The sequence below is a fragment of the Dermacentor silvarum genome, chromosome 9 (assembly GCF_013339745.2).
Source record: "Dermacentor silvarum isolate Dsil-2018 chromosome 9, BIME_Dsil_1.4, whole genome shotgun sequence".
In the NCBI taxonomy this organism is placed as follows: domain Eukaryota; kingdom Metazoa; phylum Arthropoda; class Arachnida; order Ixodida; family Ixodidae; genus Dermacentor; species Dermacentor silvarum.
In genome coordinates, this window is record NC_051162.1 from 524,288 (window position 1) to 552,263 (window position 27,976).

Genomic DNA, 27,976 nt, shown 5'->3' on the forward strand with positions numbered 1-27,976 from the left:
GCCTGCATTAACCCAATGCTGAAAACAGGGGAAGCTGATTCCCTTTCTTGCTGTTGAAAAGCTGCTAGAATCTCAATAACAGACTACTTATGTTCTGAGAGAAAGTGAGGGGCACTGACAATATCTTTTGTATGAGCCTTCACCTTGAACGAAAATGGAACAAAAATATTTACCTTTGCAAGCCTCAGAATCCAAATATTCCCAAAATTTTGAGGAGCCACATTAAATTTTTGAGATACAGACAATACAAAAGTGTCCCTAAGTACAAGTGCACACTGAACACACTTGAGTGGTTGAGTGGCCAGCTGCGAATGCAAAAGCGTCCATAGCTGCTACCTCGAGGTAACTGCTAGGTTGCACGTGTGTTTCTCCTATAGGAGAAAGGTCCGCCCATAGGTCCGCCCATGTACCTGGCAAGGGGAATGGTTATACGTAGTCCTGTGCTTTTTTTTTTTTTTTTTCAATAGGTGGTGGCTAGCTGATTCCATCTGTTTATGCATTTATCATTTGTGTGCATCTTATGTGCATGTGTTTGTGTCATGTTCTGGTTGTTATACGTGCAGTGATGCAAGCATCTTTTTTTTTTAATATATTGCACTACAGTCATTTATTAAACTTTGTGTTGAAATGTACAAAATGTGGCCACCCAGTAATGGTTAGGACAGACAGCAAGATTGGCAAAAAATATGATGCAGGTCCAATGCACTTGCTTGAATCGACATGAGGCGAAGCTTTCACGCAACGGTCAGTTGCGTGAAAACTAACTGCAGTGTTTACAGTTGTCCTTATTTCACCCAATGCAACACGTACTCATAGACAATGTTTGCTTATTCACCGCACAGGTCACATAATGTAATGTATACATAGCACGGTGAACTCACTCAAACGTCGGCTCACTAAGACTTCGAACTAACCGTGAGTCTGAGTTCGTTTCAGCCTGACTGAGTAGAATTTTGGTGAATACGAGTAAGAGCAAGCTCAGTTGAGTAAACTTTTAGTGAATATTGTCATGTGGTAGTCGGGGAAAGCTGATCCAAGTATAATTTTAGTGAATATGAGTCAAAGCAAGCTCAGCAAGTAGATTTTTGGTGAATATGACTCACTGCAAGCTCACCTGAGTAGAATTTTGATGAATGTAAGTCGGAGCAAGCTTGGCTAAGTAGATATTTGGTGAATATGACTCGGTGCACGCTTGCCTGAGTAGAATCTTTGTGAATATTAGTCAGATCAAGCTCGGCCAAGTACAATTTTGGTGAATATGAGTCAGAGCAAGCTCGGATAAGTAGAATTTTGGTGAATATGACTCAGCAAGCTCGATTGAGTAATGATGGGATATGGTTATACGAGTTTATGCAGTAATACATGTAAGGGCAGACTCATTAGCAACATTGCCTCCATCTTGATGGGCTATACCTACGCCTCGTGATGAGTCTGCACACTTTATGAGCTGTGGACATGCAAGACCCACCCACACTTGAAAAAATGCTATCATTCATACGAAGGAATGCAACCGGCTGACTTCACTGCACAATTTTGATCTGCTTTTGTTTAATGAGTTATCTACTGCTTATAAAAACAAGGTGTTCGCCTGCTTTTCGCATTATTGCATGTGTTTTACAGGAAGTAGAGACAGAGAAGCAAGAAAAGGCAAGGATGTTTATGGCTAAGTAGTTTCTTTGAGTACTGCGATATGTTACAACCAGCATAAACAAAAGTAATTCGATGCACTGAAGTAAGCGAAATGTGCAATTACCTTTTAATGTGAGGGTTAATACAGATGCAGTAAGGATACGAAGTCTGCAACACACTGAAGGTTTATTGTTTTTTTTTATTCAGGAGAAAAATGATGCATCAGAAAAATGAGAAAAAAACTGTTTAAATATTGCTTCGAAAATAAATTGGCAATACTGCTTATTCCGAGTCAAAGCGTGAAATATGCTATTGTAGAACATTCATTACGATATCCAGTTTGCACGTTCGCTTTGCGTCTCGCAGCGGAAGTAACAGAACCTTGAAATGAGATAATTCATTGGGGGAAATGCGGATGAAAGCCCTAACCAACCGACTGCAACTAAATGGTCGCGCGTATAGCGTGACCAAGCATTTGGTCACGCTATACGCGCGACCACAGCATTTGTCCGTAGTTGCATATTCTTTAAATTGTTCCGTCCGTAAAAGCATACGGCGATAAAACTGTGGCGTTTTCGTATATCGCGAGTTGTCTCCAGAACCAGAGAATTGGGACGACATCCGAAGGCCATGCCTTCCCGTGAGGGACACCTCGTAGTATTTACCAACTCGCAGCGCGTGTGAACAACGGAAAATCACGCAAAAGTACGTACTATCAGCACCCGAAGCCAACCTAAAAAACAGCGTCGCCAGATTAGCAACGTAGCGTGTCAACAAACTCGTAGAAATCACCGAACCGAATCTGACCTACGAGTTTTTATCTGCACTGTTCGCGTGTCGGTGCTGATGTTACGTACCGATTGCGCAATCCAAGGCTCCACTCAATTAGTTGCACTGTTCGAGGCTCGTTGATCCAATATTTATAAACAAAAAAGTATCTGTAAACGTTGCGTTGAGCGACCGCCGCCATTTTCCAAAACAGACCGCGAAATACCTCTCGGCGCAATTTCGACGGAAAAATCGCGATTGCTGCGACGCTGCGACCAACCGGTTGGTCGCAGCCGAAAATCGCAGAATCGGCCCTGCGACTGCGATTTTCGTCGCATGCGACGGAAATCGCACTTCCGGTGCAATAATCGCAGTGCAAAATCGCACCATGTGAAACGGCCTTAAGACTGATCGAGAGACTTTAAGGCGGAGCTAGGCTCCGGAAATGAGATAGTCGTTTTCTAGTAGTGTTATATTTAGTTAGAGATTTGGAAGTTCTTTTAAGTAAGCTTTTTCGCTGAGTTATGTCTAGTTTTGCGTGCCTTTAGTTGTTTAGTTGTGGTTTTAGTGTTGTGTGTCGCGTGTGTTCACCGTCCCTGTACATATTAAATCCTCGTTTGCTGTACCGCCAGTCGTGTCTCTCCTCCATCGAGAGTAGCGCATGCACGCAACTCTCCACACTCCCAAGTAAAGGTGACACAGACGTGTGTCGCACATCTATCAACCACTCTGCTTCCACTGTGGTGAAGCGGGCCACTCGTACCGTGCATGCTACTACCAAAGAATAGAACTCCAAGGCTATCACTCTGGCGCTCGTCGCCCACGTGAGGGAGAGCACCCAAGAGAAACCCAGCAATATCTGGTCAGTCACCATCCATCGCCGTACGCGCAGTTCTGAGCGTTTGAACAGTCTTTGCCAACGACCCAATCTCCATCTCCACAGAGGCGCCAGTCACGATCACCACCTCCTCGTCGATCGGCTTCCCCTAGTCGCTATACTACATCCTCCGCTTCTGTGGGCAACTGGCCCACGAGCCCAAGTCGGGGAAGCTAAGAACAGCGACCTTCGTGGGTGGGGCTGTTGTCCAACGCACTTCGAAAGATCCTCCGCTGCGACACCCCGACGACGACGACGATACCGATGACGATGACGACTTTGTACCTTCGGCACCTTTCTTTGCAAACCGTGAACCTGTTTCAGCCGACATACTCTTTTCTGTAGACAACTACTCGGTAACTGCTCTTTTTGATACTGGTGCCGATTATTCTGTTATGAGCGGACAACTGGCTACTGCACTTCGCAAGGTGACGACACCGTGGCTAGGGCCTAAGCTCCGTACAGCCACGGCGGTCATGTTCTCACGCCGATCGGCAAATGCACTGCGAGGGTACAAATTCGTGACGCCACATTTGTTGGTTCATTTATTATACTGGCAGAGTGCTCTAGGCAGGTCATTCTTGGCATGGACTTTCTTTGAGAGTACGGCGCAATCGTAAACCTTCGCGAGTTGCTTGTCACTTTTTCCAGCGAACACACAACTCATTCGGACGACTATCACCCACAGTCCACGGTGTTACGCGTCGGGTGACTGCGCTACTTTACCACCACGGAGTAGTACGTTGATCACCATGGAAACAGATGACGATCCTCCCCATCCCGGAATCGCTGAAGGCAATCTGTCAGTCTTGTTGGCTCGACAGGTTTGCATAGACATCTTGCAGCTGTTGTCATGAACTGCTCAGATTTTAGTGACCAATTTCAGTCGTGAATACCAGCATTTCGCCCCACGAACTACCATCGCCTATTTGGTGCCAGTCAGTGACTCTCCTGCTTGTTTAACTGTAGGACACAATGGTGGAGATTCTAACTGCTACGTACCGGCCAACAGCAAAATTAATCTGAATTCTAAATTATCAGGTGAACAACAAGCTAGCATTCGAAGCCTTTTGCGGACTGTTTCGCTTCAACATCGAAGGTAAACCAAACGCCTATTACCAAGCACAGAATTATTACAAATCCCAATGAAAGACCCATGCGCCAACGTGCCTACCGTGTTTCTCGTAAAGAGCAAGACGACATCCGAACTCAAGTCCAACAAATGCTCACCGACGACATCATACAGCCCTCCAGAAGTCCATGGGCGTCACCTGTGGTTCTGGTGAAAAAGAAAGACTGTACAATGGGGCGTTTTTGCGGTGACTATCGCAAGCTTAACAATGTTACGAAGAAGGTCATTTATCCTCTTCCTCGCATCGATGATTCTTTGGACCGCCTTCAACATGCCCGATACTTCTCATCGATGGACCTTCGCAGCGGCTACTGGCAAATAGAGGTTGATGACCGTGACTGTGAGAAAACCGCATTTATTACGCCTGATGAACTCTACCAATTCAAGGTCCTTCCTTTCGGATTGTGATCTGCGCCTGCTACTTTTCAACACACGATGGACACGGTTCTATCAGGTCTCAAGTGGCAGTCATGCCTTGTCTATTTAGATGATATCGTTGTGTTTTCAGAAACTTTTGAGCAGCACCTCCAGCGCTTACAAGCAGTTCTTGATGCAATTTGCACTGCTGGCCTGTCTTTAAAGGCTGAAAATGCCATTTTGGGTATGACGAACTCAAATCTTTAGGCCATGTCGTCAGCTACGAAGGCATTCGACCAGACCCCGACAAAACCATTACTGTTGCTTCATTTCCAACACCTTCGAACAAACACGGACTCCGCCATTTTCTAAGGCTTTGTGGATATTATAGACGCTTCATGGCTAACTTTTCAAGGATAGCCGAACCTTTGAAGCGGTTAACAAAGGATAATGTTCCGTTTGTCTGGGAGCAGGACCAACAAGAGGCCTTCTCTGAACTCAAGGAAAGTATCTTGAAAGTGATCTGCGATGTGGAAAAAGTGTGCACCCGCACGAGCTTATCTTTAAAGCGAACTGCAGACAAGGTCAATATCCCGCGTTTCTTCGTCGAAGCACTCATCCTTCGAATGTCACACCAGGTACTGGATGCGTGGACGCATGTCGTTTTGCACAAGCGCGAGGCGTCGGAAAGGTAGAGCGAGCGACACGATGGCGTCGTAGCGTCGTATAGTGTCACCTAGTGTCAAGTTAGTGAAGTGAAGTGCAGAGACTTGCGCAGTAACCAGAGAGTGACGCAGCCAGCGCGCTGACAAAAAAAAATACACGTTTTTTTTTTTCTTTTTCCTTCGGCAACATCAACAGGAAAAGGAGAGTGCCGGCTTGGCGGGCTGGGCCAGCTGCAACAAGCGGCGGGGTCAGGTTTGAATGAAGGGAAGGGGAAAGGTCACGCCCGCGGCAGCAAGATCGCCGGGTCGAGGGATGCAGGCCCGCCTTGCGCACGCTCGCATGCATGTACACGTGGGCTCGCTCTCGCACCGTGAATTCGAGCGCGCCAAGCGCACCGCCGCTGTTTCGCATTCCAGCGCGGCGGAGAAGGTGCTTCCGGTTGCTGCTCGCGCAAGAATGACAAAATTTGGGGCGAAATCTCTAGGTTGTTGGCGGGGAAAATTCGTTATATCGAGGGGGACTCCCGCTGCCACGTCGTTACGTAAAGGTTTCAAATACATGCGCTTCTATGGAGTTACGGCGGGGAATACAAAAACTTCGTTATATCCAGGAATTCGTTATATAGAGTTTCGTTATAAGCAGGTTTAACTGTATTTGTATGGCCGATCGTTTCGAGTTGTGACAGATCACCATTCATTGTGCTGGCTCGCCAATCTGAAGGATCCATCTGGCCGTCTTGCACGCTGGAGTCTTCGCTTGCAAGAATACGATATGACGATAGGGTTCAAGTCCAGGCGTAAACACACCGACGCCAACTGCCTGTCGCGAGCTCCTACTTCAACCGTCGCCATTTGACGTTGATGAAGATGCATTTCTTTCTATTATCACAGTATCAGACATTAGCAAGCAACAGCGCGACGATTCAGAACTCATCGACTACCTTGAGAACCGTCTACCAGAGCCGCCTTGAACGTTTGTCCACACGTTATCGTTTTTTCTCCGCGATGGCGTCCTCTATAAATTGGGTTTTCACTCGACCGCAACCGCCTGCCTCCTTGTAGTGCCGTCCGCACTACGTGACGACATCCTGCGGGCCTCTCACGACGAGCCATCTTCGGGCCACTTGGGATTCGTACGGACGTTTTCACACATACGCCAAAAGTACTTCTGGCCTAACCTTCGCTGTGACGTAAAGCAGTACGTGAAGACATGCCGCGACTGCCAGAGACGCAAGACACCACCCGTGCGTCCCGCTGGACTTCTCCATCCCGTTGATCCTCCGAGGATACCTTTTCAGCAAGTTGGCATAGATTTGCTTGGACCATTCCCCACATCGAGGGTTGGTAACCGTTGGATTGCTGTTGCCACAGACTACCTTACACATTACATTGAAACCCGATCTCTCCCACGAGGCACTGCTAATGATATTGCGACCTTCTTTGTACACGGCATCGTACTCCGCCAAGGTGCTCCAACAGTGGTTATAACCGACTGGGGGCATAGCATTTACAGCGCAGCTCACAGAAGATATGCATCTCAGTGGTACAGTTCACCGCAAAGCCACTGCTTACCATCCCCAGACGAATGGGCCCACAGAAAGGTTAAACAAAACGATCGCTGATATGATTTCCATGTATGTTGATGTTGACCACAAAAACTGGGACAACAATCTCCCATATGTTACGTTTGCATATAATACTGCCGTGCAAGAAACTACCGGCTTCACCCCTTTTCGCTTTTTGCATGGCCGGGAAGCTGTAAGAACGTTGGACACAATGCTTTTACCCACCCACTGTTCTAATGTTGTCAGTGATGCTGCCGAATTCGCTCGATGAGCCGAAGAGGTGCGCCAGCTAGCATGAATGCGTATCCGCTACCAACAACACAGTGACGCCAACCGATACAATCTTCGTCACCGAGACGTCGCTTATCAACCCGGTGGCAAAGTATGGGTGTGGACACCGATCCACCAGCGTGGTCTGTCGGATAAACTTTTGCGCCGCTACTTTGGACCTAATAGGATCGGTGACGTCACATACGAAGTGATTCCTGAAGGAGAAGGCACCACTCGCCATCCCCGACGCCCACACCTGTCCGATGTCGTTCGCGTCTCTAGGTTGAAACTGTACTACTCTCGCTGACCGCAAAGCTCTACACCTCTCTCACCATCTACGTCTTCCTTAAAGGGACTGACAACCGATATTTATGGACCCAGTTTTTTATGGCGCAACGAAAAGCTCACCCTCGGTAGTGTTTACACCTGCAGCAGTTACTTCCAAAAGTGCGTAGATATTTTGTAAGCAGAATGTTTCAATCTGAGCAGCCTCTAAAAAAATGAGTCCCTCCTCCAGCAACGCTGAGAAGTGATAGTGATGCCGATAGCCCGCCTCGCAAATTGTGAAAGCCGCTTATCGTCCTGCTTTTACTGAAAGAAGTGCAAATGTGGTTCTGAAATCTCTTATGATGCTGCCAACATTCATACTTAGAAATTTGAAATCTGAATGTCCTATTGCACAAGAGGACACTTCAGTCTTGCAAAGGTCAGACTCGATACCCAATCGGCTGTCACGAAAACGTATAACACGAGGCAGTGCTCTCTTTGCTGAAGCAATAAATGGTGTGGGATTGCTGTCCCACTCTATCTCGGCATGCACAGTATTTCACCTTTTTCAGTGATTGCCCAGCAGTATTCTTACAAGGTTACGATTACGTTGATACTTGCTCGCGCGTGCCTTATTGGGGACGGGTGCTGTTCTCCTAATCGTGGTGCTCTGCAGTGCGGGACGTCTGGTGCCCCTGCTGGGCCGGTTCAGTGAGCTGGGCCCCCTGCTGGAGCTCCACGGAGTGTCACCGGGCAGCCTGGATGGCGCGCTGGTCGACTGTGGCTGCTCCTCCATGCAGATGGACGACCCCCAGCGTGGATTTGGACTGGCACGCCAGGGGCCCCTCGACATGCGCATGGACGCAGCCAGGCAAGGGCCAACCCACTGAATGTGCGCACTTCCACAGTGCACCCGTATGGTTGTTCGCTCGCATTTACAGAGAGGCAGGTCACGCAAGTCAGAGGCTGCTCCAAGTTTCACTGTGATACAACTCGCAAAGCCCGTACTATTTCTGTTGCAAGCACTCAGTTGCCTGTGTAATGTGGTAAATGTTTACTCCTTTGTCATGTGTGCCTTTGCGACAAAAATAGGGGAACAGAATCTAGTTGAATGTGTCCCACCCTTCTAACTTGCTTATATAAGCACACTGAAATTAAGCCCGAGTGCATAGAAAATGGTTGCAAAGCACAGCTTACCTCTCTCCATATGAGTTAGTCATCCACAAGAATGCCCGTTTAGGTGTGACACATGCAGGACACATGTTTACATAACCGTATGCAATACTATTACTAGAGTTAAAAGATGCAGTTGTGCTATGTCATCAGGCGTAGTTTCAAAGCTGCCACAAGGTGCAGTTGGTAGCTAGTAATGGCTGCCCTGCTTTGCCATAATATTGGGGCAGCACGTGTGTGTGTCTTTCAAAGGCCACTGCTGTAGCTGATAAAGAATCCCATGTATGCATGTCACGCAGACTCTCAGATTGGAGGCATCTGTGCAGTGAAATCTTGAACTTCAGTGGACTGCGGCAAGTTGTTTCTTATTCTGAAAGGTTGCTATAGCCCCAAAATTAACCATTGCGCCCATCAGTTTATCAGTTGTCACCGTACGAGCTACCCATGACAACGTCGCTGTTGGCTCTCGGCCCACACTGTTGCTATTTTTCCTAGATTCTGCTGCCACGCATCACCGAAGCACCGTATAGAAAGAGTGGCGTGCACAAAAGATACGCTAACACTGAGAAGGCTCCAGGTCACCTCCGAAGCGCAGTGTTTCTTTTGTTTGTTTGTTTTTTGCAGTCCTTGCCGTGGACACTGCAGTTGTCTCGCTCAAGGTGGGCACCTAAACTATTTCAAAGTCCAAGCACACATAAACGACACCGTCCAGAATATGTGACTACAGTAGCCGACCGATTTTCCGGACTTTGTGGGGACTGAAAGATAGTCCGAAAAATCGAGCAGTCCAAAAAACCGAACAGCCTGAAAAACTTGCCCCCCCCCCCCCCCCCCCCCCGAGAAAAAAAAATTGTGAGGCTTAGAGCAGCTTAAGAACAATGTCGCAGTTTCGCCCAAAAGGCGGAGCATCAATTGCGATAGCAAACTAATAGACAGCGATACGAATTAAGGATTTTACTTTTATCTGCGCTTACTAACTAAATAAGCACGGTGTCACGCGCGCACAGGTTACATGAATACATCTCGCTCGATTACCGCGGGCAAATTGACCTTCGCGCTGTCTATTCTCTCGCTTCAATGCGAACGTCGAAAAAAAGAAAAAAACAAAACAGCGCATACGAAGCTACTGGCACTCGGCGCACGCCCTTTGTACCCATCGCAGATCTCTTTCAAGATACGGTGCCTGCGCGGCAGCTCGTACCAGCTCCGTCGGCAGCAACCGCAAGAGCTGCACGCAACTGTCTCCGTCACCTTCTCCCCGTGCACCGCGAGGAACGAAGTCCGCGCGCCTAGAGCCCCTATATATAAAATGTAGCGTCACGCTTTGAAGAATGCTGCCACCTCCTCGCACAGCCGACGCCGCGTCGGTATTGGCCTAATGGCATCATGTGGACCGTCGCGCCGCCGGGCGCTGGCTGCGTTTGTTTACGATCACGCTCCATCATCATTTTCGCTCGAGAAGCGTCTACCGACTGGCGAGGAGCACAACGATAGTGGCGAACACAGTCGGCGATCGTCGAATCTGATCAGCAGTGAAAGATAAACAAGTGCACGTGTTTCAAGCGGTGTAGGCGGCGCAACGGTCAAAAAGGAGCGCGAAAGAGAGGAGAAACGAGGAGGAGGGAAAGCGGAGGAGGAAAGTGTCGCTACTTTTTATATATAGGGGCTTTACGTGCGCCTCTGGCCGCCTTCCTCTCTCACGTGCGCGAAATTAAATTGCGGTTGCCGGCAGACCCTCACAACTTTCACCCTCGCACAGCGTACGGTGCAACCGAAACTAAAAAAAAATGGATTCCGCTAAGGTGATTATGACGATAGTGCTAAGCTGACCGGAAAAAAAAAAGCAAGTGCCGCTTTTTGGAACGTTTTGTCGGTCAAGGAAGAGCGGGCATGGCCGCGCAGAGGCCAGAGGATAGCATGCGTCTACTAATCTTGAAGGCTATACAGGGGGCACTGGAAGCCAAGCCCGGCCACACAAGCGGAAAATCCAACATGGCGGTCCCCAAGATCGGGTAGCGTGGCTCGGAGCGAGCGATTTAGTCTGGAAAATAGAACATTGGCACTTAGATTCGTCCGAAAAATCAGTCGCGAAAATGCATTAGCTCTATGGGAATCCTGACGGTACATCCATGAAGTCTGGAATATCCAACAAGTCCGAATTTTTGGAGTCCGAAAAATCCGCCGGCTACTGTATGTGGAGCAAACACAGAGGTTACATTTCTCCGCTCGTGTAGCTGGTATGGCCACAGAAACAAGCGCGAAAGAAGGAAGAGGTGTGCGCAGAAAAAATGTTGAAAGAAGGAAGGAAAGCTCGTCTGGGCAGAGCATGCACTCGCAAAACCTGATGCATCCTCACCTCCGCAATTAAAAAAAAAAGTTGTCTCGCAAATTTTTTTTCTCCAAAGCCACCTCGGGTTTTCCGAACCCATGCGCCACAGTGTCCGCTTTCTGCTCCTTGTCATCTGCTAGCCTACTGTTCTCGCTGCCATAAAGGATACACAAAAATCTAAGAATCCCCAGATTTCAGAACATTAATTCATTGTACTGAGGTGTTAACATGGCATGGAAAGTGAATAATGATCGTTATATTGAAATGCTTGGTATTCTGAAGTTTGTAGTACTGAAAAATTTTTACATTGAAGCTATAAGCAATCAACAGGGGATTTCTGAAAAGTTTGTTAATGTGGTGTTCGTAGCAACGAGGTTTTACTGTATTTTGGAGCCCACAACAGGCAGCACCGTAGTGGGTCGGGTGACTCTGTGCGCATTTTCTCGAGAAGATGTCCTCATCTGTGAGAGACTGTCGGTGCAAACCGAGTGCAGAGGAATTATACCTAGATGCTCATCACAAGCTTTCATATTCTAGTCTTAGCAGAATCAAGAAATCAAGAAAAATCACTATTGCATCACACTGCCATTGACGCAGAGAGTGCATGCCGTACCAGATACAGTCGAATCTCGTTAATTCGAACACGCTTAATTTGAACTTCTGGTTTATTCGAACTGACGCTGTGGTCCCGTCAAAATTATGTGTATTCCAATGGGTGAAAACGCCCGGTAATTCCAACGCGAAAGCATTTGCGATGGTTAATTCAAACATGCGCACCGACAATGCTCTCGGCAGCGGGCCAAATCACATGACAGCACCTCCAATCGGCATTGCTCTGAAAAGCTTAGGCGAGACCCCTCAACGCTGCGCGGAGAAAAAAAAAGAAAGGGAGAAAAAGAACCGCGGCGGAAATTTCACTCTCTCAAATGGCAAGGTCGCTGTTTCTGCGTCACGCTGGAACACGCATGTATGTACCGACGTCTCAGCCAACGCTGTGGCGCAGAGGGAAGCAACGGTGGAGGCCCAGTTTGGGCAACGAAACTGCCCACGCTGGCTAACGCGCTCACTTCAACAGCAGAAAACGAAACTTCAGGGAGCGGGCGGCGCCACCACGGCGGTGGGCGTGCACGGAGACAGTCGAAGGTGAGGAGGTTGAGAGGGAGCGCGAGGGGAGCCATTGAATCCACTGCCATCGAAGCGATGGGGTTGCAGAGGCCAAATCCGCTTCCCTGCCACCCTCCTCCCTCACCTTCGACGGTCCCCGCACGCGATTATCGCCGTGCCGGCACCGCCCGCTCCCTGAAGTTTCGTTTTCTGCCGTTATCGGGTAGCGAGCGTTGGCCGACATGGGTAGTTTTGTGGCCCTCACTCGCTATGTGCTTGCACTCCGCGATATTTCACGACTCACACCGTTCGTACGTCGTGCTATGGTGTACGAATACTTCAAAAGTCCTTCCTTTAATTCAAAAATATTTTCGGGCCCCTTCGAGTTCGAATTATTGAGATTCGGCTGTACTTGGAAAACCACCTTGGATATCACTCCTTATGATAGAAATGCACATTTAAGTTTAGCATTGTCATCGGAGCTATACAAACATGTGAAGCATGTCTACGGAAGGCCTGATCACGGGTCACGATGTTGGGCTGCTGCGAATTATTGTGGTTTTGCTGTGCATATGACAAAATGAAAAAGAACTAAAAACAAAAGGACGCTTAAGCTTCGCCTTTAAGAGTAGAACGTGATAGCGTTATCGGGATCAGTTCACATTGCAACGCATGGCTGTAGGTCTGGTAGAAATGCTGGAAAAGGGGTTTGTGTTGGAGTTTCCTCGTAGCAGAATTAGGTTTTCTCGTACATTCAAATTGCAATTCGACGTCGATTGGTAAACAGTCCGACGGCAAATCCGACGCCGAATGGTAAAGTCGTACTTAACCATTTTCCTGACGGATTTCACTGTGAGAAATTCAATTTTTGTTCACCAACACCTTGCACCACGTGGAGGGCCTGTGCGGTCGGGGTGGTTGGGGATTCGCTCCACCACCTGCATCGCATGCCGGACACGGGGCCCTTAACGCTGTCACGTTAAAATGCGTGCTATCACACAAGTGGCAGTCTTTGTATCCCTTGCATTGATGAAAAGCAAATGCTCAAGTTTGCGCAGCATGCATATGAAGGAGAGTACACAGATTGTTTTGCATTTGAGCAGTATTGCAACATTTTCCCTAGAAACCTTCGTTCACTACAGACCTGTCACTAAGGCGAGCCTTCTCATTCATTTCCATCTAAAACGGTCCATTGATAATGGCCACCTCTCCGCTTCAACAGTCTCACTGTGCTGGTAAATGTGACTCGATGGGGTTGATCATCGCTGCAGCTGCCTGTTTGTCCTATACAAGTGCTCAAAAATCCCCACCACACACAATGGCTTCTTCCTTGGTCGTCAAGTTGTGGGCACAGCTTACGTGACACTGAGGTGCTGTCGTGCGAGGGAACCACCTCGGGTCTTCTGAGCGTGGGCTCTGGTTTCTCGAGGCGAGCCTCAGACTAGCGGGACAAACTAGCCAAGCTATTAATGTGGTCACCAAACGAGCATCACTATGTAGTACCAAAAGATTCCAATGCAACATATTGTTCTGGGTGTTAACGATAACAATTATACAGTGGCAACTCGGTTAGCTGGCAAGTTTGTAGCGTTCCAAACAAGACACAAGTTCAAATATAGATGGAAACTTGAAAAGGTGAGCAGTCATCCTGACCAAGGACCAGTCAGTCCCCTTGTGGAAACTTATTGGCTTCAGTGACATTCATTGTTCGGCGACTGCTCAAGTTTGTACAGTGCAAGATAACATCGGATGAACTAAACCATGCAGGATGCATTTTGTCGCCTCATTTATTGTAATTTAGTTCACTGTCAAAATTTCGAAATAATTTGAATACGGCATTCTGCAAGACACCCTGCTCGTCTGTGAATGTTTTTGCAGACTGTTCATGAAACTGCACAAATGAGATTGCAGCGGAGTCTAGGCCTCCTCGCTCCACGGTGCAGCTGCTGTGGTGGATTCGGGGTTATGGCGGCCATACTTTGATGAGGGTGAACAAAGCCCAGCTGATGCCCACTACCGGTGTCCACTCTCATCGTTTACTTTTTAAATGCCCCGCTGCATGCATGTCATAATGACAGGGTATTAACAGTGATCTTAAGACTGCAAGCCCAGCATTGAACCTTCTGGTTGCTTTCTTATTTTGTACAGCAATGATAAAACAGTCTAGGGGTGTGCGAATACCCGAATATTACCAAATCGAATAGGGAACATACTTCAGAAGGACCGGTCTGTTGGGCTAGTTGGTCTAACATATTTACTTCCAGATATATAGCGCAAAAAATTACACATACGTTTGACAGACGTCCGCATCTGTTGTGTTTTTTTCGTGTGTATGTGTACCTTTCTGCGCTATATCTGAAAGTAACGAATAGAGAACATTCGAATAATTCGATTCGCGAATCGAAGATCTACTATTCGATGTGGAGACCTGCACAGGTCACGTGCGCTGCAGAGCCCCTCGTGCTTGATGCCACCCAAGCAAGTGTTTCACTTTGTTTTCGGCGCAAAAAGAACACCACGGACAAGCCGCCCCTGCTGACATGGTAGCGGACTTTGTCACTGCGAGCACTCCTCGACATCCGCCTGATGTGGGATTGCACACACAGCGCCCAAACAACGCAATCAGCAGAATGGTGCCGCGTCAGCCGTGGCTGCCTCTGTCAGCACAAGGCTTGTTCGGGTCGATAGGGCCGATCGAAATGATGATGCGATGCAGACAGAGGAGACAGCAACAATAGCAGCGCGCATTTCTTAAAGTGCGAAAGCATGCGTGAAGATCAGGCCAGTTGGCCGCTGATAGGCAAGCGGATTGTGTTGAATATCCGGCGACAAACTTCGCGCCGCTTCAGCAGCCGTCAATCCAACCCACACACGTGATCTTGAGACCGATCACTGATGACTCACCCATACGAACGTATTAGCAGCAAGCATTTCGCGATGGCTTACATCCCATTATCACAACGGCTACACTGCCTACGCCATTAGACTTAATTGGCACTGCTTCATCGGGTGTTGGCGACTAAAATTATGGTTTGGTACCAAATCGACACAGATGTATTCACAGCAGCCCGAAAGCCAACAAAGTGCCTTGCAGACGAAAGCGAATGCACGGGATAGCAACAAAGTTGTTCAAGGCCGCTATCTTTGAGACACACCGTACGGCGGCCTCGTTGCCGATGCTGTTCGTTGACGCACATCGGTCTCTTCTTGTAGTACCGAGCAACCCGTCGCAAGACTATACTCTATTTCAGTAGTTCCATGCAGCACTGTGGAAGCTCTTCGACCAATCAGGGGGATTAAAGTTGCCCTTATGCGTCCTGTCATCTACTAGCGGCTGGGATGGTGGTTTGTGGGCCCAAGGTCTCAGATGTACAGAGGGAAAGACAGTACACGTAGAAAACTACTTTATAACAATGGACAGGGCACAAGCTTACATGCAGACATATAAATGACAGAGGCAAATGACCTAAGCATCACGGTCGATGAACAAATCGATTATGTTAGTCTCAGTTTTACACTAATGGCGTCCTTCATCCTAAGTGTCTTTCACAGCTCAACGCACCCTAGAGGAAACGTGGAAGGCTTCCGAAGTCGTCGACCACTCACTCATGCCGTTGCGACGAACACAGGCACCGGGCAACATGTTGATTTGGTCATCCAGGACTTGCAAGTAGGCACGCCGTAGGTGCTTGCGACGGAAGCTTTTCACAGAAGTGTGGCCGCAAGCGTTCGAAGCCGCAAGCACCCGACCGTAAAGCGGCAATCTTTCTTTCAGCTCTTCGGTACACGTCACCGGCCAAACCGAAACTGAATCATGGCATGGCGAGCATTGCAGCACAGGTGGCGGCAGCATCTACTAAGACAGCAACTGCGCAGCGAGATACAGTATAGACCACGTATAACGTAACCGCTTATAGTGCAGGACCGGATATAGTGCGGTCTTTTCAGACTCCCGTTAATTTTCCTATAGCACTCTCTGTATACACGTATCGCTTATAGTGCAGTTGCGGGAAACGAAATACCGGTTACAGTGGGAGTACAGAAGTCAGCGGAGACGGCGAATGCTCCCCTCAAACGGGCGCCCCAAGGAGTGCTCGAGGAAGAAAGAGAGACGAAGTGGAGAAAGGCACGTGGTGCGAACGAAAAGCCAGTGAGGCTGAAACCAGAATCTTGAGTGCGAGTCGTGAAATACAGTTAAACCTGGATATAACGAAATTGACAAATTCTCGACAAACTTCGTTATAAAGAGGATTTCGTTATATGCAGGTACGGCACGAAAATTCGAGAAAAAAAAAACGCTTACCGTATTTACTCAATTCTAACGCACCCTCAAATGTAACGCGCACCCGTTTTCCGTTTTCGTTGAAGCACTCATCCTTGGAATTTCACACCAGGTACCGGATGCGTGGACGCGTGTCGTTTCACACAAGCGCGAGGCATCGGAAACAAAGAGCGAGCGTCACGATGGCGTCATAGCGTCGTATAGTGTTACAGTAGAACTCCGCTGTTACGTTTTCGTAACAGCGGAGCTGCGGGGGCTGCGTTTTCTCGGCTGTTAGTCGTTTTCGGCCAGTCCCGGCACAGCTCCCATATAACCCAATGCATTGGTAGCCCCTCTGTTGCGTCGCAACTGTGGAACCGTTCCCGCATCATCGTTGCGAACTGCCATCCCGCGCCGGCCCGAACGGCCATTTTGACTTTTCATGTCGCTTGGCTTGGTAGCTTGACGATGGCATTGGCCACCCAAAGTGCCGGGGGCGACGACTATGACGTATTTTCGATTTCCACTAGCAAAAGTATGGCCCTTGAGATCCGTATTTGCTACATAAAGATGGTGTCTATGATGCGTTGTGGCCCTAAAATTGGTTTTGGCTCATAGATATTCCGTATAAAGTCCAAGGACGATAATGCAGTGAGTGGTTCGTGTGGAAAGGGAAAGGTTGACGCTATCTTCTGCAGCCCTTGAGGGAGCACGGCTCAGCGCCAATAATGCAGTCGCCGCACGCCGTATGCTGTATGTGCGGGTGAAAACGTGCGAGGGGAGCCGACGACCGCGTCTAAATCTCTCCCGCGCAAGAAAAGCAGGGAGGAAGCGCGCCTTCTTTCGTTGCGCTCGAGGCACCGGCGAGGGAGCGAGGGGGGAGGGATAACGGGGCGGCGCGCGGTCGCGCGGGCCGTATCTTAAAAGCGATCTGCGTTGGGGCATAGTCTAGCAGTGTAGGTGCGTCGGCGGCTCATAGCTTTGTGCGTGCTGTGTGTTCTCGGCACTTAGTTTGCGTTGAAGCGATAGACAACAGCACGAAGGCCACTTCGCTCGCTTCCCCAGCGGCGCTTCCACACGCCGCCAGCGTTTGACAGCGGGTGTCCGCGCTCATCGAGTGTGATGTGTCACAGCGTGTACCAGCGCATCGGAAACATCAACTGAAAAAGGAGAGAGTGCCGGCTTGGCGGGCTAGGCCAGCTGCAGCAAGCGGCAGGATCAGGTTTGAATGAAGGGAGGGGGAAAGGTCACGCCGGCGATGGCAAGATCGCCGGGTCGAGGGATGCAGGCCCGCGTCGCACACGCACGCACACGTGCGCTCGCTTTGCATTCCATCGCGGCGGAGAAGGTGCTTCCGGTTGCTGCTCGCGCAAAAATGACAAAATTGGGGCGAAATGTCTAGGTTGTCGGAGGGGAAAATTCGTTATATCGAGGAGGTCAACCGCTGCCACTTCGTTACGTAGAGGTCTCAAATACATGTGCTTCTATGGAGTAACAGCGGGGAATAGAAAAACTTCGTTATATCCAGGAATTGGTTATATGGAGGTTCGTTTAAGCAGGTTTAACTGTATCACGGCGCGCATAGCGAGCGAGGGCCATGAAATTGCCAAGGCAGGCCTAGCTCGCTTCACGATAACGGCAGTAAATGAAACTTCAGGGAGCGGGCGGCGCCGGCACGGCACGGGGAAGGGCGCACGCAGAGACCGCGGAATGTGTGGGAGGAGGGCTGCAGGGAAGCGGATTTCGCCTCGGCAACTCCGCCGCTTCGGTGGCCCTTCTCGCCCTCCCTCACTTTCGACTGTCACCGTGCGCGCCCGCCGCTGTGCAGGCGCCGCCGCTACAGCTGGCCCGGCGCCAGCTCTCCGAAGTTTCGTTTTCTGCCGTTATCGGGAAGCGGGCGTTGGCCGGCCAGGGACAGCGCCGCTGCTTCCCTCTGTGCCGTAGCCAGCCGCAGCGTGCAAGGTCAACACATGACTAGAAAGTAGAGGAAGCATAAAGGAGAAAGAAGGGCTCACTGCCTTTTTCTATGCGTGGCTACGGTAGCGTGGCTGAGACGTCGGCACGTACACGCATGTTCCGGCGCAACGCAGAATCGGCGACCTTGCCATTTGAGAGAGGGTGAAATTTCCGCCGCGTTTTTTCTTTCGTTTTTTTTTTTTTTTTCGCACGTGACATTGAGGAGTCTCTCGTAAGCTTTTACTCTATGGCGGTGCCGGCGCAATGCCGGTTGGAGGCGCAGCCGCGTGATTTGGTTCGAATTAACAAGATTCGACTGTAAATTGAATGCAAACGTTCTAGCCGCATTCCTCGACTGTCGCACACGCGTGACGGCTTGGTGCACATGTTTTGCATATGTGTGGGCCTTGAAAATTGTTGCTTTGGTTATAGTGCGGTACCGCTTATAGTGCGGATATTCGCGACCCCGGCGACTTACGTTATAAACGGTCTGCACTGTATGTTGTTGTGATAGCAGCAGCAGAAAATTTATTCCATATTTTCACTGACGCCAAAAAGGCGTGCGTCTTCCAGATATTTCGAGATACAGAAGAGAAGGAGGGTTGCAGAGACGACAGAAGGGGAGGGTTCAGGTGGAGCACTCAGCCAGCTCTTCGCACGGGATGGTGGCGTCATCTCTTGACCCTTCTTGTAAACATCATCTTGTACACGGTGCACTCGCTGACACTTCCCTTATTAAAATTTGCACTCCTGCATTGTTCTAAGCATGTTCAACGCCAACTTATTCGTTCTTTTCGCGTAAAAGGGCAGCTTGAAACGATACCACACAAGAAAGTCTGCGGACAAAATTTTTTGCGAAGGATGAAGCACTACTCAGGAGGGAATCCTTTGTGGTGTTGTGGCTGGTGCTGACTGTAGTATGAACGTAGCCACTGCCAAATCAATAAATTTTTTCTGCTTTTCAAATGCAAATGAATGTCTGTACGGCAGCGTTGCATTAATGTCTTTGTTATTTGCAAGTATTCATATGAACAAGTGGAGAACTTATTTTCAGTATCACAGAGCCTCGACAAATAGTTCAATAAAGAGCAAGGTGAAATCTCGCAGTAAACCACCTTGCGACCTGCAGAGAAGCTTCCAAGTAAACACCTGCCGACAAGGTCACTTGTCAAGGCCATTTAGTTGCCCAGCGGGTTCCAAACTGTGGCACTACATCTTGCTGTGCAAGAATCTGCTGTCGCGGGTTGCGTAGCCTTGGCTCTGCTGTACTGAACTACTGAAAGAGAGTGACTCTGTAGATTTCAGAATCTGATAATTGGCAAATAACGCCAAACCTGACAATGGTAATGGTAAAGCTGTAAAGCTTTATTTAGAGAGGGATGGAGTTGGGGAATTGGGAGATGAGGACAGGGCCAGCCACCGAAAAATGCCTCCCCGCATGGTTACACCATGTGGAGAATTCTCGATTCCGCAGCAAAGGCAAACAGCACTCGCAGGACACTGGTCACAGGACCAGCTTCGCAGGACACGAAGCTGGCCACTTGCCCCTGGTGCTTTCGTCGGAGGGCAGCATATATTTGGGCACTCTCACAGCAAGTGCCAGATGGTTGGCGCAGCTGCTGTTTTACACGCTGGGCAACTTGTCTGTATTGGGGGTAGCTCTTCCGTAGTGTTGCCTGGAAGGCGTCTTCTTTCCTTGTGTGCACGCCAGCGTACAAGTACATCCGGCGTCAGAGCAGCACCGGTGCGGGCCTTGTGCACGAGTACTTGACACGCACGAGACAAGCCTGCAGGCGTTAGGTTGTTGTAGGCATTCACGGAGCTGCGTCGCCTTTGTCATTGTTCTAGGAATGATTTAGCTTCATTCCCATCATATTGCAGGGGCACAAAAGTTGTACGAGGGGTGATCAAAAAGTGTTGCAACTCGTATGTCAGGAAAACTGCCAGAACTTGAAAAAAAAATTGTTTTTCAACATAATCTCCCCTCACACGAATGCACTTCTCCCATTTTCTAGGAAGGCTTTTGATACCTCGCCCTTTGCTCCGGTGTCTCCGCAGCACGTTTAGCCTTCTTCTGTTCGTTCTTCCTACGCTCAATCGCTAATTGCCAGGCAACTACTTCGGGATCCGATGAGTTAAGCTTCTCCGCTCTTCTGCGCCGCTGAGCAGCAATTTCGCTCTCCTTCTCCATGGTTATACCACACTGGCAAACGCCCAGCGCATACGCCGGGCCCAGAGCAAACGCCCGGCGCACCAGCTGTGCGCTGTGTGACGTCACTGCTCCTCGCGCATGTGCAACATGGCTCTCCAGGACCCGCTGCAGTGGCTTAGTCAGCTAAGGCATGGCGCTGCCGAGCATGACGCCGCGGCGGCTGCATTTCGATGGAGGCGAAATGCAAAAACGCCCGTGTGCTTGCGTTGTAGTGCTCGTTTAAGAACCCCAGGCAGTCAAAATTAATCCGGAGCCCTCCACTACGGCGTGCCTCATAATCATAACTGGTTTTGGCACGTAAAACCCCAGAAATAAGAACAGGAGCCACGTGAAACTGCTCAACCTCAGCCAGTGCAGCTCACGCTACAAAGGAAGGCACTGTTTCCTTAAGGAGCTGAGCAGCAGTCCACCGCTATTCTGTGGGGCCGCACTGCCGCAGCAGCGTTTTACCGCCGGCAGCGTGCCGCGTACATTTTTCTTTCAGTGTGGCTGGGGCTCAACACATTCGTGGGTCATTGGAACGTTGCTTAAGTTAATTGGAACATAAAGCTCCGAGTTTTAAAAATACAAGTAAAAGACCTTCTGCAGTCGTGTTATCCAATTTCAGGTGAAAACGTGATCGCCATAACCATACGAAAATAGATTGCTACTGTGGGACATATCCGGGAAAAAGAAAAGAAGCATATTATCCCGAACAACATATTATGCAGAATCGTGTCAACGAGATTCCACTGTAATGTGTTTGGAAACAGGCCGAGACTGCACTTCTCAAATGCGAAGATGGATTGCGCCGAGATTGGAGTAGAAATGGCAACATTGGCTGAGCTAAGACATCGCAAGGGAGGACCTGTTGATTCAACTACAATTGCTTGAACACTTGAGTTGCATTGCGGTGGCACAGTTGTAGTGGCTTGCGCTTATCAAAAGAAAAGCAGAGAGAGCAGGTGATTATTTCGTGAGATATGTTAGACTTGACGAGAGAACATGGGGGGGGGCTTCCTAACACTAAATACATTCTTGGATCCTAAAAGCATGCATGCTCTGTAGTAGTGTGCAAACTGTGCCATTTGTAGCTGAAGATGCATATGCAGTGAAACCTCGCCACTACAAACACCACATTAACAAACTTTTCAGAATTCCCCTGCTCACTGATTATAGTTGCAACTTAAAAATATTTCAGTACAACGAATCTCAGAATACCAAAGTTTTCAGAATAACCATCATTATTCAATTTTCATGTCACGTGAGCGACGCCTCAGTAGTGTGAACTAATATTCAGAAATAAGGGGATTCTTAATTTTCCGTGTATCCTTTATGGCAGCCAGAACAGTAGGCTAGCAGACAAGGAGCAGAGAGCGGACACCACTGTTCGTGAAACCGAGACGGCACCGAAGGCAAAAAAAAAAAAAAACGCCAGAAAGGGAGGGATATATTTTTTCTATTGCGGAGGCATCAGGTTTTGCCAGCGCATGCCAGACAAGCTTTCCTTCTTTCTTTCACCATTGTTTCTGTGCATGCCTCTTCTTTCTTTCACGCTTCTTGTACCAGCTACGTGCGTGGAGAAATATAACCTCCATGTTCGCAGGGATGCCACAAGGCCACACTTTCCGGACGGTGCCACTTGCACGTGCTTGCACTTTGGAATAGTTTAGGTGTCTGTTTCAAGCGAAACCATTGTGGTGTCCATGGCAAGGACTATCAAAAACAAACAAACAAGAAACGGTACGCTTTATAGGTGACATGGAGCTTCTTCGTCCATGTCTTTCTCGGCCTCAACGTCTCTTTTGCGTGCGCCGCTCTATATACGGTACTGTGGTGGTGCGTGGCAGCACCACCACCACAGCCGAGCCAACAGCGACATTTTCAGATATAACTCATGCGGTGACAACTGATGGGTCGATGGGCAAAATGGTTCATTTTGGGGCTTTCACTATAACGACCTTTCAGAATAACAAACGATTTGGCATGGCCCCCTAGAGTTGGTTATATCCAGATTGGTGGGCAGCAGACTGCAAGTGCGGCCGTAGCTGTGAGCAAGTATTAGTCTACTTATAAAGCCCATGTTCTTGCGATTCATGTTTTCCAAAGGGTTATCTCTATAATAATAGCTACCTGTTTTCATGGTTTCCTGTCCAACTGCTTTGGTCATTAACCAGTCAAGAGTGCCAAGCCAAGTTTTCGAAAGCGAGATGATACTTTTACACGGTACACGCAGTTCAGCGTGTTGCCATAGCCATGCATGTGCTAATATTGGCGCTCATTTACGGTACAACTATTCGATGGCATTTCACAAGAAGACTCTGGGCATTTACTCGCACGTGCTATGCACTGTGGGACCTGCTCGTTAGTGTGGACTTTCTTTACTTCATAATATGCATCTATGTCATGAGTCGGACGTCGGCGGTATACGAAAAAGACGACGACGAAGTTCGCGGAGCGTTCCGAACAGCGCGAGCGCTCGAGGCACGCGAACCGAGGCGTAATCCGTGAGGGAGAAGCGACGGAACATTATTATCGACGTGGCTCTTGAGCTGGAAGATCGTCTCGTCAGCCATGCTCTGATGACGGGAGAGCGGAGGACCCGGCCACGTCGTGATGCTAGCAAGGCCCAGGCGTAGCTGTAGTCCTCGGAGACGTCCGGGCGAGACGTCCCGACCGCTATTCTCTCAAAGCGATGCAAATACGCATCCAAATGATCTCTATGCTCATCAAACGGAGCCATTAATTTCCTTGGGCAAATCTGCTTTGGCCTGGGCGAAGTCGAGTCGGATGACGCCGACCTGGGGGAAATCGACCCCTCGCGAGACCTGGCGTTCATCTCTGCCAGTCGAATCTTTAACTCTAAAATTTCTTTCTCGCTTTTGTGCTGTTCGCACACTCGTTCATGCTCCACGCGTGCTCGTTCATGCTCCTTTTCTTTTTCTTGTCGAGTGTATTCGAAAAATGTCATTGTCTCGTCTTTTGACAGGTTTAAATCCTTCGCTATCGCCGCCAAGCATTCCCACTCCATCTTTGCAACTCCCGAGTATCGGTGACTGGGCCGTATCAATCCTGGCAGGCTCACCAATATTTTGTCACCTATCTACTCGCTTGGGAGGCAGAGAGTTGCGTACATGCGCTACTTTCGATGGAGGAGACACGACTGGCAGCACAGCAAACAAGGATTTAATAGGTACGGTAAAAGCACGCGGCGCACAAAACTAAAATTATAATTCAACAAAAGTCTTCACTCGAACTCAAACAACAAACTCAGATTAACTACAAACTACATAAACAGAACTATCTCAGTTTCGAAGCCTAGCTCCACCTTAAAGTCTCTCAGTCAGTCCTAACGCTGACTCGTCAGAGTCTGGCCACCCTGGATTAGGCCTAACTGCGTCGCAATCAGGGAAGTGCGGATTCTTACGTCGGTTTGAAGTTCTTGTAGCGTCCACGTAGATCTCATTCGAAGCGTTGCGGGTGCCATAATTGCCGACGCCTCGCGGTTCCGTCGACCTGGTCGAGAACGTGGCTGGTGCCCCGGTAGCCGCCGCTGACGTGTCACTCGCCGAGTTAGGCCTCGCGAAGCGTTCTTCGCCTTACGTCGTTCGGCATGGCGACCAGGTAGCACGGTGATTATCAGTTAACGGGCTTGGCCGAGGAAGAGGGATTCTCGAGAAGAAGACCGGAATCACCGTGAGCAGCAGCAGCCGGTCCCAGGAGCTTCGCCCGGACGTCTCCGAGGACTACAGCTACGCCTGGGCCTTGCTAGCGTCATGACTTCGTGGCCGGGTCCTCCGCTCTCCCGTCGTCAGAGCATGGCTGACTAGACGACCTTCCAGCTCAAGAGCCACGTCAATAATAATGTTCCATCGCATCTCCCTTGCGGATTACGCCTCGGTTCGCGTGCCTCGAGCGCTTGCGCCGTTCGGAACGCTCCGCGAACTTCGTCGTGGTCTTTTTCGTATACCGCCAACGTCTGACTCATGACAATCTAATAATATACCAACTGCAGTTTTAAGCAATAAGTATGCTTAATGGCAGCCGACAGTAATCTTGTATACTACATCCCAAGTAACAATTGATTTCACCGCCAGGTCACACTACTTACCGGGTTTTGAGACTTTCTTTTGCTAAATTAAAATTATAATTTGTACTTAAATCACGAACAGTGTGCTGGGTTCTATCACTATAAATCATGGTCATTTCATTTCCATCAATGTCTCACGACACATTCTGGCCAGCTGTCAGTCCTTTTAACCCTTTGCCTTTTACCCAGTTTGCGTTCCGGTCAGAAGCCATTCTGCGCATTCTGGGCACCATGCAGAAGAAATGCTCTAGCCATGCAGAAGAAATGTTCTAGTACACAAATACATGTTAGGGGATTTATTTGAGAAACATTTCTCTATACCCTTGGCTGTCAGTGGTACTTGAGCTTAGTACGGTATCGCTCGAAGCAGTCGCCGGGGTGGCGGCTAGGATTTGCACTGCATGTCTTGCAGTAGAAGACAGTCTCCTTCCTTTCGTCTTTCTATCACTGCACACAGCACAGTCTTTGCTGTTGCCATTCGCATTCTTATATTTGAAGTGTGGCTGCACAAGTCCCATCCATAAAATGCCCGCATAGAAAACGTTGCCATCCGGTCAGCAGTACGTGCTACAATTTGCGGGCAAAAATCTCTTCAAGTCTCTTGCAAAAAGTGCTCCCCTCTACTGTTGACAACAAAAAACTGCAATTTGTAATTGAAAACACTCTCGAGAGATGGCGCAACCTACCCAAATAAACTAAAATAAACGGAGAATGTGAGCAAACGCGCGTGTCGGGTGCTTCCCGACATGTGACTGGAGCCAATATTTTCGCATGGCGGCGTGGGCCCGACACACGACCGCAAAAGGTACATATAACGAAGTGTGCTTATGCACAGTTTCAACGTAACAAAATTTCGCTGCCGCCGCGAAGGTTGACAGAGGCAATGAATGTCGACTGCCGCAGGCACAGGTGGTCAACTGGTTGAATTACACGTTGCAGCTTGTGCACGCACCTCCCAAATCGTGCTCCACCGAAGCGAAGCAGTCTAGCAATGAGAGCCTCTCGTCGTCCTGTTTCGTATGAAGTGTGATGAGATTCCCTCACACAGTATCCTGTGGGTGTGAGGGTAAAGAATGGTGACTGCACTGTCTTCCTGCGGTAAGGGGTCTCCTAGCCCGGCCAGCCACAGCTGTCGGCTTGGCTGAGCACATATGCACCCAATGTTGCAGGTGCAACGCGAAGGTGGCCATGCACGGCTTCGTGCACGCTGTCTTCCTGCGTGTCCCAGAGGCGAGTTTCACAGACGCGTTCAAGTGAGAGGCAAACGAAGCTCCCCTCTGCCTATGCTCTTCATGCAAGCATCATCCCACTGTGAGCGACACTAATTACTGTTACGGTAGTTCCAGTAGTTGTAGAACTACTACTGCAAGTTCTGGTTGAAACATCTTTGACTGGTTGGCAAAAAAAGCAAGCTTTTTGTTGCCCAAAATATCTATTTTTGCCATCCTCATCACAGATGAAAGACTGACCTTGACTCCGCAGCTTACCAAGTGGTAGTACCACATCTTCGTAATGTGATATAAATTTTGCATACACATATACTGCAAAGTGAGAAAAAAATACAAATTGCCGAGAAATAATAGGAGGCATGGTATAAAACAACTCCTCTGTGTCAACTGAAAGAACTTTGCCCATTGAATGGTTATCAGGGATAAAACCTCTAACCTGCTGTGAACATTCAACGAGAAATAATCTTTGATGCATTAAATGCAGTTGATGTCTATGTAGCACTTACCATTGAGAAAGTACTAAATATAAAATGAAAACAAAACAACGGCGTATTCATTGTAAGAGCACTGTATGCGCACAGGCACTATCAGAGCGGTACATGTGGGTCCTATCGGGGGGGAAACGGAACCAAATGCAGACACACCAGCATAGGATACAGCTCAGGAGAGAGCAGGTGACCGGGAATGCACATCTCGAGTGGTCTATTCTGGGGCCGTATTCGGAAACGTTCGATGATAGTTTGCCTTTTGCCTTCAGGCATGTGCTGATTGGCTGTTTCAGCAAAATTGGATGAGCTGATTTGCTCATTGAGCCCGACGTCCAATTTTGCTCAACCAGCCAGTCAGCGCGCGCCTGAAGGCGAAAGGCGAACTATCGCCGAAGTGGAACGTTTCAGAATACGGCCCCTGCTTTTAAGATGGGTCTTTTTTGTTGAGCTAAGGTCGCGGGACACATTTCTGCTTTTGACAGCGCCACAAGTTTGTTGGGATGTCAAAAGATGGTCAATGACCATCATTGACCATCGCAATAAGGGGCTGCAGGGATTTCAGTATAGAGGGCAGGCAGCGCTTCCAGGGAAATAGAAGTGTGAGAACAACATTTGACTCGTAAGCTTGTGTCCAGCTACTGGACAGGTCTGTTTGTCTTGTTTGAAGAGTGCTGCAGGATCTCTTCATTCTGAAGCACGTCTGTTTTTTGAATGAATTGCACTGTTTTGCTTTCTGGGTGAAGAGAAACATTGGAGTCCTCCTCATGTTTGCAGACAGGTGCAGTTCACAAGGACATCTTGGTGAGCTGGTTGGTGCATCTCTGTTAGCACCATTTTCTGCACGAGACAAGCACGCCTGCACAGGGCACACATTGACAGGATAGGAGTGTGCCTGTCCTGATAATGCGTCCTTGTGTGGTGGTGTTTTGTTTCTGCGCAATTATGCCAGTTTCAGCTGCACTTGACTGCTGTGTTCTTGGTTTTTGGCATGCTCACAGCTTCTCGTGTGTGAGCACCTGCTCTGCCTGTGTCCCAGCAGGTTTCCCGACGAACCGACCGCCGCTGATGTCGTCAACTCCCTCGACTACGACTCACTGGTGCAGGTACTCAAGTTGTATGGAGAGGAGAAGCGTGCCAAAAAGGTATAGTATGAACGCATGTTTTGAATCGGCTGATTCTCCTTGTGGATAATGCAATGCATGCAGAAAGATTGTTTTGTGTACACAGCTGTGCATGTGTCACAGCCGACTGGTTCCAGCAACCGAGTGCAGAAAAGGTGCTATTGCACTGCTCATCACTATCTGTTTATGCGAAAAAAAAGAAGTCGTAATAGAATGAGTTTTGCTCAAATGCTTGAGATAGAATGACCTCCTCAAGCTCACATCTGTGCCGTTTTGTTTGTTTAGCACAATTGGAGCACAGATTAGGCAAACTTGAAACTGTACTAAATAATTTAGTAACGATGGTATTGTGTCACTGATGAGTAAGTTGAGAGCACCACATTGGTTTCTCCTCGTGAATGTTGTGGCATTCTTGCAACAAGCAATGGCTCCACACAAGAAAGAGTGTGGCAATGTGCACAGAATTGGAGACAATCGAGTAGTGCGCTGGTGAAGACAGTGGAA

At 48.8% G+C, this 27,976-nt stretch overlaps 1 protein-coding gene across 2 annotated transcripts in view; it reads left to right on the forward strand.

Moving 5' to 3' along the window:
• LOC119465093 (12S rRNA N4-methylcytidine (m4C) methyltransferase-like) overlaps positions 1-27,976 on the forward strand; it is a 72,854-nt gene that overhangs the window by 12,678 nt on the left and 32,200 nt on the right. For both annotated transcript variants that reach the window (XM_037725895.2, XM_037725896.2), the window contains 2 exons: positions 8,207-8,401; positions 27,391-27,493. In XM_037725895.2, coding sequence (XP_037581823.1) covers positions 8,207-8,401; positions 27,391-27,493 — 298 coding nt within the window. The remainder of the gene's footprint in view (positions 1-8,206; positions 8,402-27,390; positions 27,494-27,976) is intronic.